We start from the raw sequence: 16,753 nt of genomic DNA, 5'->3' as shown, positions 1-16,753 counted from the left end.
ACAGGGACCACAGACCTGAATATAAAATGCAAAACTATAAAACCCCTGAAAGGTAGCATAGGAGAAAATCCAGATGAATATAGAATTTGGTAATGACTTCCTAGCTACGGCAGCAAAGGCGAGATTCGTGAAGGTAAGAATCGACAAGCTAGACTTCAATGACATTTAAAACACTTTTGGAGCCCCTGGGTGGCTCAGCTGGTTGAGAGTCCGACTCCTGATTTTGGCTCAGGTCATGATCTCAGGGTTGTGAGGTCAAGCCCTGCGTTGGGCTCCACACAGTGTGGAGCCTGCTTGGGATTCTCTCTCCCTCTGCCCTTGCATATCTCTCTCTCTCTCTCTCTCTCTCAAGAAATATAAATAAAAAACCCTCTGCTCTGCAAAAAAACACAAAACTGATCTTCTCACCAGCTCCTAAGCTAAGTGGCTTTTCCAGGAAAACTCAACATTTGTTCTGACATTGTAACTCTTCCTATCAGAGGGTCACCTGGGACCCAGACAACCATAACCCTAACTCGAAAGGCCAAACATTGGCGATGTGGAACTGCATCACCCAACGAGATCATCCACTGGGGAGACTGGCGTGGGTCTGCTGCCCTATCTCATCAGGAGATGACAGTGGCCAACTGCTCTCTACATGTAGCTCGGCCACTTCTGGGCTTAGAATTCGATGGTCATGCCTCAAACCACTCATGCTAGAGGGGCAGGAAGCTGTGCGTCGCAGAAATGTCACCGAGCTGCCCAAGTGGACGTGCGTGCCCGGTTCCGTCTGGAAGCAGCAGCTGAAAGCTTGTGGGCATCGTGGCGGCCTTGGACAAGTGTGCCTGAACTCAACTGAGTAGTACCAGGTTCTCGCTGGGATAGAATCAGCCCGCGATCCCGGCGGGATGATCTCTGGAGCCAGTACCCCCGCCATATGCAGCTCTTGACAACGATGGTGACTCATGAGCCACTGGACCAGGCCCTCCAGCTGCAGGGTCAGGGCACCCGTTCCCCGCCCCACCCCCCGTAGGTGGGTCCTCTGCCAACACACATTCTGACTGGTTACTTTGTGCTCCCTTACCAGGCAAGCTTTCCTTTGACAGACACCTTTCTTCGGATGCATGTTTTCTTTTACCAAGGCAGGCGTCTTGTTAAAGGTGCTTCTCGATGTCAGTGCACACCTGTGCGCTCACTTCAAGGACACTGTCACTCTGTAGCGAACGTGGACACGCTACAGTGGAGCTGTACAGTGTAGCTACGTGTAGCTACAGTGGACACGCGACTTGCCACTCACTGGGAGAGGGCTGCCTCGCCTGAACGGGCTCTTGAGCTCCGAGCTGCGGCGGGAAGTTGAAAACGCGTTCTCTTGAAACGCGTGAGTTCGGGTGGCAGAATGACAGCTACCTGAGATTTACATCCTCCTGTGAACACACCTCCAAAGCAGACACGTAAATACAAGACTTCGTGGAGGGACGATGCCAGATGCCGTCCACGACTTAGTACCTCTCTCAGCACACAGCTCCCGACGCCCGTGACTCTGCCATGGGCTGTCCCCGATCACCAGCGCTGGCTCTGCAGATGTGAGGGGTGTTCAGGGGGAACGACCGACCCCCCCCCCCACCAGGGGAATGTCTTGAACCGGCTTCTGGAGTCCCAAAGACACATTTCAGCTCGAGCTGTGCACCCTGGTGACCGGTGTGAAAACGGGCCCTGTACTGACCTCCTTTGCCCTTCTCGGGGTTCTGTACGGTCACCCACAAAATAAACTACTGGTGCTGGAGGGACTCCAGACTCACATGAGACAGGATCGAAGTTAGTCTGGACAGGAAGACTTCCATTCCCGGGGGCCAGTTCTCCACAACATTAGGTGTTAGTATTCTTCCAACCCGCATCTCACCGGGATGTTTCTTAGTGTAATTTTTAAAATTTATTTTGAGAGAGATAGAGAGCAGGCAGGAGAGGGGAGAGAGAGAGAGAGAGAGAGAGAGAGAGAGAGAGAGAGAGAGAGAGAGAGACGGAGAGAAAGATAATCCCAAGCAGTCTTTGCTCTGTCAGCACAAAGCCTGCTGACCCACGATTCGTGAGATCATGACCGGAGCCGAAATAATGAGTCAGACACTTAACCAACTGAGCCACCCAGGCGCCCCTCACCACGATTTTTTAGTGTACCAACAAATGATTTGAGAGTTCCTCTCCAAAGAGAAATATGTGAAAGCACGGAAGTTTTTTTTTTGTTTTTTTTTTTTTTTTTTTTAGGGAAAACTGATAAGGGAACTCTTGTCCTTCGAATTAGCCCAATTCTTTATTAAGCGAGAACGTTTACATAGTGAGGCACCACCATGTAACTGAATGGACGATTCAGAACAACAACAAGCTCAAGAGACAGCAAGATGAGAGGAGATGATGATTTCAAAAATAATGTCGGGAGAACTGGTTTCACGTGGTTATGGTATCTTGTCAAGTGGCGGAAAGCAGGCTGCGAAAAGCATACGCGGTTTTGCCGCCCTCCGGTTAACACATTTGCAGACACCGAAAACTCGAAGGCTAATGTCGACTCCCCATGTTGACATCAGCGCTCTGTCTGCAGTAGGATTATGGACGAGAGTGTTCGTTTTTGCTGTCGTTTCCTCGAGGGGCGTTCGCCAGTTTGGGGAGCATCGTCAGATGACTTCTGTACGGAGAACTGACGTGCCCTGTGTACGGAGATCAGTAGAATGTCCTTAGGATGTAGAAGGTTCTGCCACCGCCTAAGACACACATCTGAAGAGAGATATTGATCAAGGGAAGGGACGGCGTCCCATGAAAGAAAATCATATGCAGAACGATTTCCTTAAGCCGAAGGAGCCTTGAGACCGAGGGATAAGACCATCCGGTCCAGTATGACCAGAAATGGTCTAAGAGGGAGGCTTACAGACCAAAGTGTGTCCTGGGTGGGTGCAAGATGAGTAGATCTCTGCAGCCCACCTCCCATCAGACCGGCTTCTGTAGCCCTAGAGGCGGTGGAGGGGGGGGTGCTGGGGGACCCCCCAGAGGAGGTGTTGGAGAATAGGGGTGAGTCATAGCCATGTATCCAGAACAGATCACAGACGTTCTGTCCCCAGGGGCTACCGAGTGAAATTGCTTGTGTGGTTAAACAAAAATCAAGAATGGGGCGGGGTCTGTGCCCAAGGAGTCTTCACGTCACAGAGTGATCATCATGGCAGATTTGTCCGAGATGATGGCCAGCCGGTTGGTCAGGTCGGCCAGCAGGAAGGCACAAAATAAACCCCAGGGTCGTGTGTTGGCAGGTAGGCACCGGTGGGGAAGGAGGTGCCCTGAGGTCATCCGACCAAAATTCTGGGCTGATCCCTGCTCAACAAGAATTTTTCACATGTCACCTAAATCCCTTGTACGTTTGTCTCCTGGCGGAGAAGCTTGCTGAAAGTGACATTGCCACATCTCTGTCTTCCTGTAACTTGGGAACTTGTGCACCCTTCTCCCTCACGTGTGTGCGTGTGTGTGTGCGTGCACTCTCTCTTTGGGTGCTTTTATCCAGTCTTGTTGCTTCAAGTACCGTTTAAACTACTCTGTCCACTCATAACTACATGTCCTGTCTGGACTGCTTCTGTGACATCAGACCCCTACCTGGAAAAGTTCCCTGGACATCTCCACCGAATGCTCTGTGTCTGTGTGTGAGTGTGTGTGTGTGTGTGTGTGTGTGTGTGTGTGTGGTGTCTAGAATTTAATTCCCAAGCCAAACTCTGTCTCTGGCCGGCTAAGCTGGCCCCCCACTGGGCACTTTTTCCCAGTCCACGAGAATCACCGTCCACCCAGTGGCCTCAGGTCCGTGAACTCATCCTGATTCCTGACGCGTCCTCTTCCCAGCAGCCTCCTGACACCCACGCGTGCGTGTGCACATGTGCACACACACATGTAGATGCACATGAACACACACGTGCACATGCATGCACAGGCACACGCACACACGCATGCACAAGTACACACATATGCACACACATGCAGGTGCACGTGAACACGCACGCACACACATGCACAAGCGCACACAGACACACACAGACACATGCACATGCACACGTGCAGATGCACGTGAACACATGGACAAGTCCACGCGCACATGGACGAACACGCATGCACACACGCACACACACATACACTTGCACAAGTACATGTGCACAAGCATGCACATGCACAAGCACGCACGCACAAGAACACACTTGCACAAGCACACATGCACATGTGTGCACACACACAACTCCCTTCCCTCCCCCAGCCCACCCCAACTCCCACCGTGTTCCTTGGGTTTCTGCTCCTTCCTGGAAATCAGGAGCATAGAGACAGGTTTTACTCTCGTCCCGCTGGTCCATTTTGTACACGAGAGCCAGAGTGATCTTAACTCAGATGTACACAAGCTAAGGTCAGACTTTCCAGAAATGCTTCAGTGCCTTCTGTCGCAGTTGGAGGAAGTACAAATTATGAACCGTGGCTCAAAAGACCCCCTGCTTTGTGTGGTCCTTGCGGGGTTGGGGGGAGGGACTTCTTTCAGGGCTCGAGATACTCTTTCTAGCCTCAGCACCTTCACAGATGCTGTTCCCCAGAGGGAGCCCTCCCCTCACTCTTCCCCTACAAGGACGGTTACTTCTACGGTGTCGGCTGACGTCAGGCTGCACGTGAAGCAGTGAGTGGGCGTCCCTGTAGGACCCACGTGGCCCCTCCCTCTCCTTCCTTTCCTCCAGTGGCTCTTGTACCGGTTTGGAATCTTCTCAGTGTCACTCTGCTGAGCCTCACTGACCACGAACAGAATGCTGGGTCCCTGCCCCACCCCACCCCCCCGGGCTGACCCTGCCTCCAGGGACGGGACACGGAGACCTCTTCCCTTCTCCAGCCTGTGACAAGCGCCTCGAGCCACAACCGTCCTGTCCTCCCTGTGTGTGCCCAGTCCTCGACGAACGGCCCAAAACGCGGCCTCACACCCCCTCGGCCCTTTGTACCTGCCGGAGCCCCGAGCCCAGAGCACCTGCGGGGTGGCCACCAAGGTCAGCCCCCATGCTCCTTGCAGACCTTCTCTGCATGTTCTCCGTGCCTCCTCTCAGCCCTGCTCTCTGTCCCAAGAAAATCCTCTCGCCTGGGGTTTTTCTGTACGTCCGCCGCAATCTCGGCCGTGGCATTATTCTCCTCTGCCTCGTCACCATCGTTTCAGCGGTTGGGGAAGGAAGAGCTAGGGCATGCGGGCTCCATGTGGGGGCCCCCGAGAGGGCTTCCCGTGCTGCAACGCTGGACCTTACGGGACGACCTGATGAGGCGAAACCTTGAAACTGGGGCTGTTGGGGATAATGGAGGGATCTGGCGACTGGGCTAAGTCGGTGGTGAGAGGGATCCAAGCTGTTCAGGGCTCTAGAGGAAGGGAGCCCTTCCTGGAGGTGTCTCAAGATTTCTGTGACCTTTATCACCAGCAGGAATTAATGTTTAACCAGCACAGCAGGCTGAACAAGCAAGGACAGGGAACCTGTGGATTTCAAGCTACACGGAGTGATCTGTCCCAGAGCCAGCGGGTCTCATGAAGAATAAGCCCAGAAGGAAGTAGGATTCTCAGCAAGTAAGTCCCTGGCTTCATACTTCACTGGATTATTATTGTTGGAAACGGCGACATCTGTACCTCGACTCTTGGTCCCCAGGTACTGACCGCTTGCCCGAGGTTAACTCCCCTGAGGACAGGAAGTCACTGTTGGTCCAATGCTCTTAGGCTGGCGTCTCGTGGGGCTGTCGGTGACATGGGGGCTGACAGGAGGTGCTCACGCGTGCACGGTCACTTGTGCGGCTCCTGTGTGACGAGGGAGGTGCCGGGGATGATTTGCTCCCTGTCACTCGGGAGCCAAAGCAGGACAGATGTGGGCAACGTCCTGTCCTTACCCCCTGCTTCCCATGTGCTTTGGGGCCCCTTGTTCCCCTGAGCCTCTGTTGAGCCTCTGTTTCTTCGTCTCTACAATGGGGATTTTAATAGTACCTACATTGTTAGGCAACTGGGATGATTAAATCCCATAATGCACTGGGTGTTGTATGGAAACCAATTTGACATTAAATTATATTTAAAATTTGTTTAAATAAATCCCATAGGGGCGCCTGGGTGGCTCAGTCGGTCGAGCGTCCAGTTCTTGATTTCTGCTCAGGTCATGATCTCACAGCCATGGGATCGAGCCCTGAGTCCAGTTATGATTACAGAGTCTGGTTGGGATTGTCTCTCTCCTTGCCCCTTCCCCCGCTGACACGAGCCCTCTCTCTCTCTCTCTCTCAAAAACAAATAAAAATACACACTAAAAAATCATTATAAGAAGATACCATCCTTGAGAAGATTGCTCTTCTCCATCGGGCCTGAGTTAATGCTTCTGAGAGTTTAGCATGTGCTGTGGTTAACCTTCGTCTTTAATCGTATCCTCGTTTGACACGTGCGAAACCATGTCGGGAGAGGTGAGGACGGTCAGGCAAGACCTCCTAGGCTGTGAGCATGAAATCAGCACTTAGATGTTGTTACGGCACAGCCCGGCCCCCGCCCCCCTGCCATTCTGGGAAAACGCCGCGTTTTCAAAGCACTTACCATGTCCCAGGCACTAGAGTAGTCACACGAGCCCTTGGAGAGCAGGGAGGGGGGTCTGGAGGGACAGGACCGGAGATTCGGGACCGTTGGCAGAAGGGGGAGGGGAAGGGTGGAGATGGGGAGTGTCAGGGCACAGCTGGAAAGTGGCAAGTGCAGGACTGGGCACAGGGCGGAAGGCTCTGGGCTTCCAAGGTGGTGTGAGGGCACAGGAGGCATTGTCTAGACAGGTCTCCCCATGCACGACCTTGGGGGACCTGGTGCTCCCACTCCTGAGTGTCTCTTAGCAGAGCAGGCTGAACCCGGGCTGGCACTCTGCCCTGTTCTCGGCCAGCCTAGCGATCCAGTGTGTTGGGCCCAGGAGGTGAGAGGTGGTGCTCTTGTTGCTGGGGGAAGTCCTTCCAGGGGTCAACCTTGTAGGTGCTCTTAGGGCTCATGTGCGCGGAAGTCTGGGACAGGGGGGCACCCTAGAACTTTCACTCTGGCTGTCTTCACCGACTGGATTTTGAAACGAGGAACATCTTGGGGCTCCTCAAGATGTAAATCATAACTTCCAGGCTTCTAAAAGTCACTAAATGGCATGTGAAGAGACATCGCCATCTGCACGGGATGCCATCCCCGAGTTTAGCTGCACCCCGGCCTCTGGTGGCAGGGGGCGGGCTCGAAAACACCTACAGTAGGCGAGACTGACAAAGAATGATGGTGTGTCCACGCTGAACCAGGTCATCAACAAGTGATCTATTTATGTAGTTTGCTACTGTATAAACCTGATGGAAGAACGCAAGTATACCTGAAGTATAATAAGCAAATCTTGGCACAAGTGTGAGGACGGATCAACAAATTCACCATCATGATGGAAAGTTCTAACACACCATTAGTAATGATAGTAAACTGAAAGGCTCATCAAGGCAACAAAAATATTAGTAGAGATTTGGAAAATCTCAACAAGTAACCATCTTGGTTTATTGGGCATAACTAGAGCCCCGCGCCAGATAGTTAGAAAATGCTTTCTTCGGGGCGCCTGGGTGGTGCAGTCGGTTAAGCGTCCGACTTCAGCCGGGTCACGATCTCACGGTCCGTGAGTTCGAGCCCCGCGTCGTGCTCTGGGCTGATGGCTCGGAGTCTGGAGCCTGTTTCCGATTCTGTGTCTCCCTCTCTCTCTGCCCCTCCCCCGTTCATGCTCTGTCTCTCTCTGTCCCAAAAATAAACAAAAACGTTGAAAAGAAGAAAAAAGAAAAAAAAAAGAAAGAAAATGCTTTCTTCTCAAGTGCACCTGAAACGTTACAAAAATTGAGGATGTATCGGTAGCAGACTTAAGTCTGAACACCTGTCACAGAATCGCTATCAAACCAGCGTGTCCTCTCCCCAGTTCAGTTCTATTCCGTTCAGTTCCATTCCATTCAAGTCAATTCAAGACAATTCAGTTCAGTTCAATTCAATTCAATTCAATTTATATTAAAAAAAAAAAAAGTAAAAATTGCTATGCATGTCTGGGGTTCTTTTAAGTTTATTTATTTATTTTGAGAGAGAGCGCTGACACTTGAGCAGGCTACAGGAAGAGAGAGAGGGAGAGAGAGAGAGAGAGAGAGAGAGAGAAAGGGAGCAGGGGAGGGGCAGAGAGAGAAGGAGAGAGAGAATCCCAAGCAGGTTCTGAGCTGTCAGTGCCGAGTCCGACGCGGAAAGGGATCCCACAAACCCTGTAATCGTGGCCTGAGCTGAAACCAAGAGTAGGACACCCGACTGACTAAGCCAGCCCGGTGCCCCGAAAGCATCTAGTTTTAAATGCTGATATTGGATGTTGAAAAAGGACAGAAATCGAGCCAATCACTCAGCTAAAGGTGGTAGAAACATCACAACCAAATGAAGATAAGTTGAACGCAGGCAATAATTCAGCTTCAGAGGAACAATCAACGAAAAAGAAAATAAAGGTAGAATAGGACAGACCAACAAAGCCGCAAGTTTTTTTTTTTAAGACTAATAAACTAAAAGCAGCTCTGCCAACCTTAACCAACGAAGAAAAGGGAGGGAAATAAATAAATAAATAAATAAATAAATAAATAATATTGCAAGGAAAGGGGACATCATTGTAGATTCAACCAAGCAAAATGGGTAACGCGTGTATTATTAAAACCGACAAACCCTTGTCCTGAAATTTAAAAATTTGCTGACATAGCACGAAGGGGAAATAGAAATCTCACTGAATGGTCCCAAATGATAAATAAATTGATTTGTTAAAAATATTTCCTCAGGGGTGCCTGGGTGGCGCAGTCGGTTAAGCGTCCGACTTCAGCCAGGTCACGATCTCGCGGTCCGTGAGTTCGAGCCCCGCGTCGGGCTCTGGGCTGATGGCTCAGAGCCTGGAGCCTGTTTCCGATTCTGTGTCTCCCTCTCTCTCTGCCCCTCCCCTGTTCACGCTCTGTCTCTCTCTGTCCCAAAAATAAATAAATGTTGAAAAAAAAATTAAAAAAAATAAAATAAAATAAAAATCCAAAAAAAAAAAAATCTACATGTACTGCAGTAGAATGAAAGATTTTATGGAACACAACAAAGTGAAATGTAGTCCTACATTCAAATCGTGTAACAGGGAACATTTTTACACTGCTTCGGTTTTGAGATTTGAATGTAAATGATTACATAAAATTAAATGAAACATTTGTTTTCTCAGTGGCACTGGCTGTGTTTCAAGGGGCCCTTAGGCAGGTGCGGCTTGTGCCTATGACACTGGAGAGCACAGTCCTAGGCAGTGTAATCAGGCAAGAAAAATAAATAAGAAAAAGGACTCGAAAGAACATTATCACAGTTCACAGGTGATATGGTCCTTTGCAATGAAATCCACCTTGAACTAACAGACAAATTATTACAACTTTTTTTTAAATTTTTTTAACATTTATTTATTTTTGAGACAGAGAAAGACAGAATATGAATGGGGGAGGGACAGAGAGAGAGGGAGACACAGAATGGGAAGCAGGGTCCAGGTTCTGAGCCATCAGCCCAGAGCCCGACGCGGGGCTCGAACTCACGGACCGCGAGATCATGACCTGAGCTGAAGTCGGATGCTTAACCGACTGAGCCACCCAGGCGCCCCAAATTATTACAACTTTTAAGAGAATGTCGTTAGGTGGCCGGAAAAAAGGATGAAACATACAAAATCAATTGCAACTCTATACTTTACCAATAAACAGTTACCTTCTTTTCTCACTAACAAGAAAGATCATCTTTCTACATATTTATTCCTTTCCGTTGCAGATTTGTGCTTGTATTTCTATTGAGTTGTCTTTCTTTTATTGAAATGTCTTCTTAATTTTATGAAGCCTAACCCGTAATTAGCAATATGCATCTTAAATGCCTCCCTCCTCTTTCTAATTTATACAGTTTGCAGAATAGATATTCTCAACAGTAATGTAGTGGCACTTGATGATCTTTTATGGTTAGCTGGCTAAGTGAATCATTTATGAAATCGTTCCCCTCCAAGGCCATAAATATATATTTCTGTTGTCCTAAAAATTTTGCCTTTCACAGGCTTGAATCTATCAGAAACCCATTTTTTTGTATATGGATTGAGGAGCAGGTTTAATTTCATTTTTTCCAAGTAGTTGACCAGTTGCCCGGCACCGTTTCATAACGTGTTCTCTATCAATCTACAATTCCACGTTTGTCAATTCTCCATATCTTTCCCGGATTTTTTTTCCAGGCTGTCTATTCTGTTTAATTGGTCAGGGGTCTACCTTTGCAATCAAAACCATGACATTTTTCCAGCTTCCTCAGTCATAAGTGTAGAGCAAGACTGTAATGTCCTTCTTTCTCAACAGTATGCTGGCCGTTCTTAGACCTTTGCTTTTGCATTTATATACCTTTTAAAATTTTCTGATGTTTATTTATTATTGAGAGAGAGAGAGAGAGAGAGACATAGAATCCAAAGCAGGCTCTAGGCTCCGAGCCGTCAGCACAGAGCCTGATGCGGGGCTCGAACCCACGAACTGCAAGACCATGACCTGAGCTGAAGTCGGACGCTTACCCGACTGAGCCACCCAGGTGCCCTTGCATTTATATTTTGTCGTCAGATATCTGTGTTGGGATTTAGATTCTGATGGCATCGAATCTGCAAATCGGTTTGAGGAAAGTGGATGTTTCTATGCGTGAACAGACATCAGTCCCCATCCATTTAGATCTCCTGTAATGGCTCCTGTCGATGTTTATAAGTTTCTTCATCCGGTTTTGCACGTCTTTTGTTAGGTTTTGTTAGATTTTCTCCTGTCTTCCGGTTCCTACTGTAAGTCCTGTCTCGCCACCATCACTGTGGACGGGCGAAGAAGCTGGCGGCCGATAATACCTCACAGGCGGTGGAGACAGGTGCAAGCCCAGTGTAGCCCGTGGGCAACGATGTGTTGAAGCCAGGGCCCTGCCTTAAACCTTCGGGCGACTGCTTTCTCTGCAAACGTTGGCTGGGTCCCCGGCTTCCAGCCTCCTGTCTGGGCTGTGCCCTCTTCTCGAGCTTTGTAAGTGCTGGTCACCATTGATTGACAGCTATGGATTTCTCCCTCTGTCTATTCTTTCACGGTCTGCCTCCCAGCAAGTAGGTTTGCCGTGTCCAGCGTGAGGGCAGGCTGGCCCTCTGGCAAGGAAGATGCTTGCTGTGTGACCCTGCCTCATGGCCTAACCTCTCTGGGCCTCAGCTTCTCCATCCATGCAATGGCGATGAGAATGTCTACCTTGTAAAGTAGTTGAGAGGGACTGAGTGATTTTCTGTAGAAATCCCTGTAACGAAGCCTTTATAAGTGCTAGGTGTTATGAGGGTGACTCTTTATGGAATGGAAGATTTCACTCGATTCTCACACCCCCTTGGCCAGAGGTCCATGCTGGGGTCAGCCCCTCACCATACCTGTATCCTTCTCTGCATCGCCTCCTGTCTTCACCCAGGGTTTACCAAGCAGGGTGCTGGGAGTGGCCCTCTCTAGACCCCTTGCTGGGTCTCCAGACCCCAGGCCCCTTGCTGGAGCCCCTGTGCGTGAAGCCACCTGCCGTGGGCCCGGCCAGCTTTGTCCAGCTTGCCGCTCCCTCTGCCCGCAGAGCGCCTGGTCCCGCCTGCCTCTTGTCTGCAGAGGCACATCTCAGTGCCGGGGGATGAACAGCCTCCTGTCCTCACCGAGCCACCGAGGGAGGGTGGGAGCCTCGCACCGGGCACGGAGCTCCTCGCCAGCCCCCCACAGCCCCGCTGCCCTCCTGCCGCAGGCTTCGAGGCCTCTGCCCCTGACCGTGAGCTGTATGTATATGCGTGCGGTGGACGCATGTGCATGCACGCATGTGTCGTAGGAGCAGACAGTCCTGCCTGCCCCTCCTGATCTGAGTGAGCTCTGCCAGGCCCCTTTCCAAGGTTCCCAGGGCTCTGCGCACACCGCGATAGAGAAACGAACCCTGTCCCTCGTGTTTCACTGACCAGCCTGCCTGAGGGGGCGAAGAAAGGGAGCCCGACAACTCTTGCCTCTTGTAACAGCGTGGATGGACCTTGCGGCGTTATGCTAAGTGAAATAAGCCACACAGAGAAAGATAAATAACCACATGATCTCATTAATATGTGGAATCTGGAAACCAAGCCAAACAGAATGCAGACTCATAGATACAGGGAACAGACTGGCATTTCCAGAAGGGAGGGGGTGCTGGAGGAGGGAGCTTGGACGAAGGGGGTCCGGACATGCAAACTCTGAGCTGCGCATAGGGATGTAACTCACCGTGTGGGGGCTCACAGTCGGTCGCATTGTAGCAACTTGGTGTGCGACACCCGTAACTAGACTCATCCCTGGTGGTCATTTCACAATGGCTGCAAATGTCCCATCGCTACATGGTACACCTGAAAGGATCATACTTTGGGATGTCAACTATACCTCAATTTTTAAAAAAAAAAAGCCAAGTGCATTACTCTACACCATGACAAAGCATTAGAAAATATATCTTGGGGTGCCTGGGTGGCTCAGTCGGTTAAGGGTCCGACTTCGGCTCAGGTTATGATCTCAAGGTCGGTGCGTTCGAGCCCCGCGTCGGACTCTGTGCTGACAGCTCGGAGCCTGGAGCCTGCTTCGGATTCTGTGTCTCCCTCTCTCTCTGCCTCTCCCCGGCTCACGCTCCGTCTCTCTCTCTCTCAAAAGTAAATAAACATAAAAAAAAAAAATACAGAGAGAGAATGAGAGAGAACAGGGTTTTGAATCCCAGGAACCTGGCTCAAATCCTCACCTCCCCGGCTTCTCTCTGATCTGGACTAAACTGATGGCCCAGGGCTGGCCTGAAGGCATCCTCCTGACTCATCTTGCCTACCCTGGGTCCTTCCTCGACCCGAGAAAGAGCCAGGGAGCCTGCAGTTTCCCAGGGGGTTGCCTTGAGGGTGTGCAGGAGTCCGGATCGAACACAGAGCACTGGGAACATAGAGCCCTTTCCCTGAGGCCTCTTGCCACTGGCCCCTGCAGGGTTCCGCTGCGTCCTTTGGCCCTGGGCCGCCCCCACCCAGCCCTCAAGTCTGGGGTGGAGAGCAGGAGGGCGGGAGGGGTTGCAAGATGTTGCTGCCGGGTAAATAGGCAGAGCAAGCCGCTCTGATTGGCTTTGGGGAGGCGGACACTGTCTATATAAATGGTGATTGCATCCTCTGTGCCTTTTAACTGTCACGGAGGAGAGGAGAGAGAAGGCTGCCTGTGAGTACTGCTCTTTGTCCTTAGAGCCTGGGGTCACCAGAGCCCCTGGAGAATTCCAGCTCCTGGATGGCTGTGACCCTGGGGTGGGGTGGGGGTGGGGGGCTGGACGTGGCTTGTTCATTCCAGCCTGGTTGATTTCCTCTGGCCGGGACGGCTTGGCATCGGGCGGTGGGCCGGTGGGGCACACCAGAGGGACTTTTTATTGAAATGGGTGCCAACCTAAGTCACCTGCCTTTTCGTGTGTCTCCGAGCAACAGGTCAGGTAAAGAGACAGAAACTTCGGATGGTTTTTTTAGCCGGTGTTCTCTGAGCCGTAACGAAGTGAGTGGAAATGAGTTTCCGGGCTGGTTCGTGGTGTATGTGGAGCCCATGGAGGCTGGGGTGGGGTGGGGTGGGGAAGGAGGACCCCGTCTGCATGGCAGGCAAAACACGTCCCCCCTACCCCCAGGCTCCTGCCCTCAGTGCCAAGGACCACTAACAGTCCTCCCTCAAAATGCTTATAAACACCGGCTCTGATGTTTGTCAGCGGCCCCTGGGGAATACAGTAGGTGGTCAATAATGAGAGCTATAGAATTAATCAGCACGCCAACTGCAGGTGGGAATGCCCCTGCCCGGGATGTATTATTTTCTCCGGTTTCCGAGGGACATCCGAGCAAAGGATATGAGTCCCCCCCCCGCCCAATCCTACTCCTCTCTTAAAGGCTTCAAGCCCTGGGTGCTTGTGCTTGGTTTCTCATTCATATCAGCAGGATCTCGCCTCCGGAAGAGAACGAAGGCTGAGGTCCCATTGTGACATCAAAGCTGGTCTCTGTGGGTTTCCAGGGTGCCAACGAGACACAGGCTCTTTCTGCCCGAGGGTGGCCCGTGAGGCCCCCGGGCAAAGACAGGTGACATCTAGGACATTAACATGGAGGCAAGCTGAGGAGGGCGCTCTGAAAGGGAAAAAATCGTGTCCTTGACTGTGGCCGCTCCCTCTCTTCTGGGCACGCGGTGGGTGTGCCTCGGGCAGCAGCCAGTTTGATGATAATAATTACAAAAAAAAAAAAAAAAACCCACAAAAACCAAAAAACCAAGATCCTGCCAACCCCCTACAAATTCAAATAAACGGGTGGGGGGTGGTTATTTATGTTTCCCCCTCTTCAAGGTGTTGATCTTTCTGAAGGTTTTCCCCTGTGACGTTTGGAAACTCCGTTGGCGTCTGGTGGCGAGTTTGGGGAAAGACTCCAGGAAAATTAAGAGTCTGTGGATATCTTATTTATTTAAGTTTATTTATTTATTTTCAGAGAGAGAAAGCACAAGTAGGGGAGGGGCAGAGAGGGAAGGAGGGGGAGAGAGAGAGAGAGAGAGAGAGAGAGAGAGAGAGAGAGAACCAGGCAGACTCTGAGCTGTCAGCACGGGCACGGAGCCCAGCGTAGGGCTTGAACCCACAAACCGTGAGATCATGACCTGAGCTGAAGTCAGACGCTTAACCGACTGAGCCCCCCAGGTGCCCCATGACTCTGTGGATATTTGAGGAGAGAGGTCCTGAAATTTTCAAGGTGCTCATCCGCGTTTCTGGACGGGGATGCTCGGGCCACGAGGGGGCCGTCGGAGGGACCCGTCCGGGCTTCTGAGTGCACACACCCACGAGTAAAACTACCTGTGAGCCGTGTGGGCTTCCCTGAGCCCTCTTCCTCCTTTCCAGAGCAGGGATAGTCTTGCTACTTTGCAAAGCCATCGTGAGGATTGAGAGCACAGAGTTTCAGTGCTCACGCCGGTGCCCTGTGTGTAGTGACAGTCTCAGCATTTGCTCGGGGGCACGGGGGACCGCAGATCTGGTACAGCCTCTGCCTGTTTCTGTCTCAGCTGGGCTGAGCCCAGCTGGGGGCTCAGGTCAGACACCGCCTATCACACGTGGTGAATGGGGAACACCCAGACCACACTCTGGGGGGGGCAGGCGCTGCCTCCCCAGCCTGGCCCAGAGCCCCCTCTGGGTGGGCACAGGGAGGGGGCCGTGCAGGAGCCTATGGCCACCCGGCCACAGAGGTCAGGGGAGGAGGCTGGCTTCAGCATCAGAAACGCCAGCACCCGCTGCTCCCGTGATGGGTTGTATGGCCGTGATCAGGGGCACCAGCCCCCCTGAGCCTTGGTCACGCAGCAGCAGTAACACTCTGGGCAGGATCATCGACATTGCTAAATGACATAAGGCATATGACAAATTGAGCAGAACTTAGGCAACAGAGATTCATCTGGTTTCTCTGAACATAGGATGTGGCAACTGAGGGGCAGCATTTTCTGGGCTTTGAACTCGGGGGAACCTCACAAACACAGGTTTCTTAGCAACACCGGGGACAGGTCAGCGGCCACCCCCCAGGAGTAATGGGGAGTTCACAGTGAATTGAGGACTCAGGATTTACCACTGAACTGATTTGTGGGGGGGGCGGGGATGGAGGCTTCCCAAACAGTGTGCCAAAACATACTGAATCGACTCACAGTGGCAGGTGTCATATATTTGGAATAGATGATAAATCAATATGTGATGTGGCCACGGGATGTGACCGCTGTAATGAAAAGAAGCAACCAGCTAGAATGGCACTGAATAGTCTCAGGTCTATGGAAAAGGGCAGATGGCCGTGGCCTTTTGTGAACTGCTAATGTGGCTGCAAGAGAGTAAGAGGAAAGGGGGTGAGAATTTTAAGGGGGAGGAGAGGCGCTTTCCCTTAAGGAAGAGTTTCTTCTGGAATTGCACTGAAATAAAATGGAAAACGAGGGGAGGTAGTTCAAGTTGGACTCACTGGCTCTTTCTTGCATAAAACCGTTTAATAGCAAACACAGAGGGTATTATGCTAAGTGAAATAAGTCAGGGAAAAGACAGAGATCATATGATCTTACTCAGATGTGGGATTTAAGAAGCACAACGGATGAACACAGGGGAAGGGATGGAAAAATAAGATTAAAGAGAGAAGGAGACAAACCATAAGAGACTCTTAAAAAGAACAAATGGGGGGGCTGCTGGAGGGGAGGTGGGGGCATGGGCTAAGTGGGGGATGGGCATTAAGGAGGGCACTTGTCGGGATGAGCGCTGGGTGTTGCATGTAAGCGATGCATGACTGGGTTCTACCCCTGAAATCATTATGACATTATGTAATGACATTATATATTAACTAACTTCGAGTTAAATTTAAAAAAAAAACAAAAAGTTGGAAGCAGAAACAGACGTGAACAAATGAGAAAAGCTAGCGGGGACGGGGTGTTCGTGCTTGCCAAGGCTGATGGCCGGTGGGTGACGTTTCTGTGTCATCCTGGGTCTTCCGGAAAGAAATGGACAATGTGCAAAAGAACCGAACGCCTTACACCTCCTGATTTCCATTCGGGGGTTGACATCTCTGGGGGACAAATTCAGTAGGAAAAGGAAGCGACATGCCATTTTTCACGGCAATGCCACCTTCACGCAGACAAGGGACAGAGCACGTGGGAGGTGGGACAGTGTTCAGGGACACCGTGAGCCCTGCCCGGCAGGTGTTACTAA

The 16,753-nt window shown here is 51.1% G+C and overlaps 1 protein-coding gene and 1 long non-coding RNA gene across 4 annotated transcripts in view; one reads left to right on the top strand and one right to left on the bottom strand.

The window, feature by feature from the left end:
* Positions 1-2,269: 2,269 nt before the first annotated feature.
* On the bottom strand, positions 2,270-5,398 carry LOC109497369. Its single transcript, XR_002153519.3, has 2 exons — positions 4,971-5,398; positions 2,270-2,675 (listed from the first exon to the last, which is right to left on the bottom strand). It is a non-coding gene; the product is annotated as an uncharacterized LOC109497369 (long non-coding RNA).
* A 37-nt stretch (positions 5,399-5,435) lies between these two features.
* DDC (dopa decarboxylase) overlaps positions 5,436-16,753 on the top strand; it is an 85,695-nt gene continuing 74,377 nt past the window's right edge. Inside the window, exon 1 of one of the 3 annotated variants that reach the window (XM_003982613.5) lies at positions 5,436-5,575. Coding sequence is in view for 1 of the 3 variants with exons in the window: in XM_023250175.2 (XP_023105943.1) it covers positions 13,184-13,245 (62 nt within the window). In the remaining 2 variants the exon portion in view is untranslated. Of the gene's footprint in view, positions 5,655-13,182; positions 13,246-16,753 lie in introns of those variants that run through there. The other 2 variants (XM_019825243.3, XM_023250175.2) reach the window with 2 other exon arrangements.

This window comes from Felis catus, chromosome A2 (genome assembly GCF_018350175.1).
Source record: "Felis catus isolate Fca126 chromosome A2, F.catus_Fca126_mat1.0, whole genome shotgun sequence".
Lineage (NCBI taxonomy): Eukaryota > Metazoa > Chordata > Mammalia > Carnivora > Felidae > Felis > Felis catus.
Note: the sequence above shows the minus strand (reverse complement) of the source record. Positions and strands in the feature narration are given on the sequence as shown.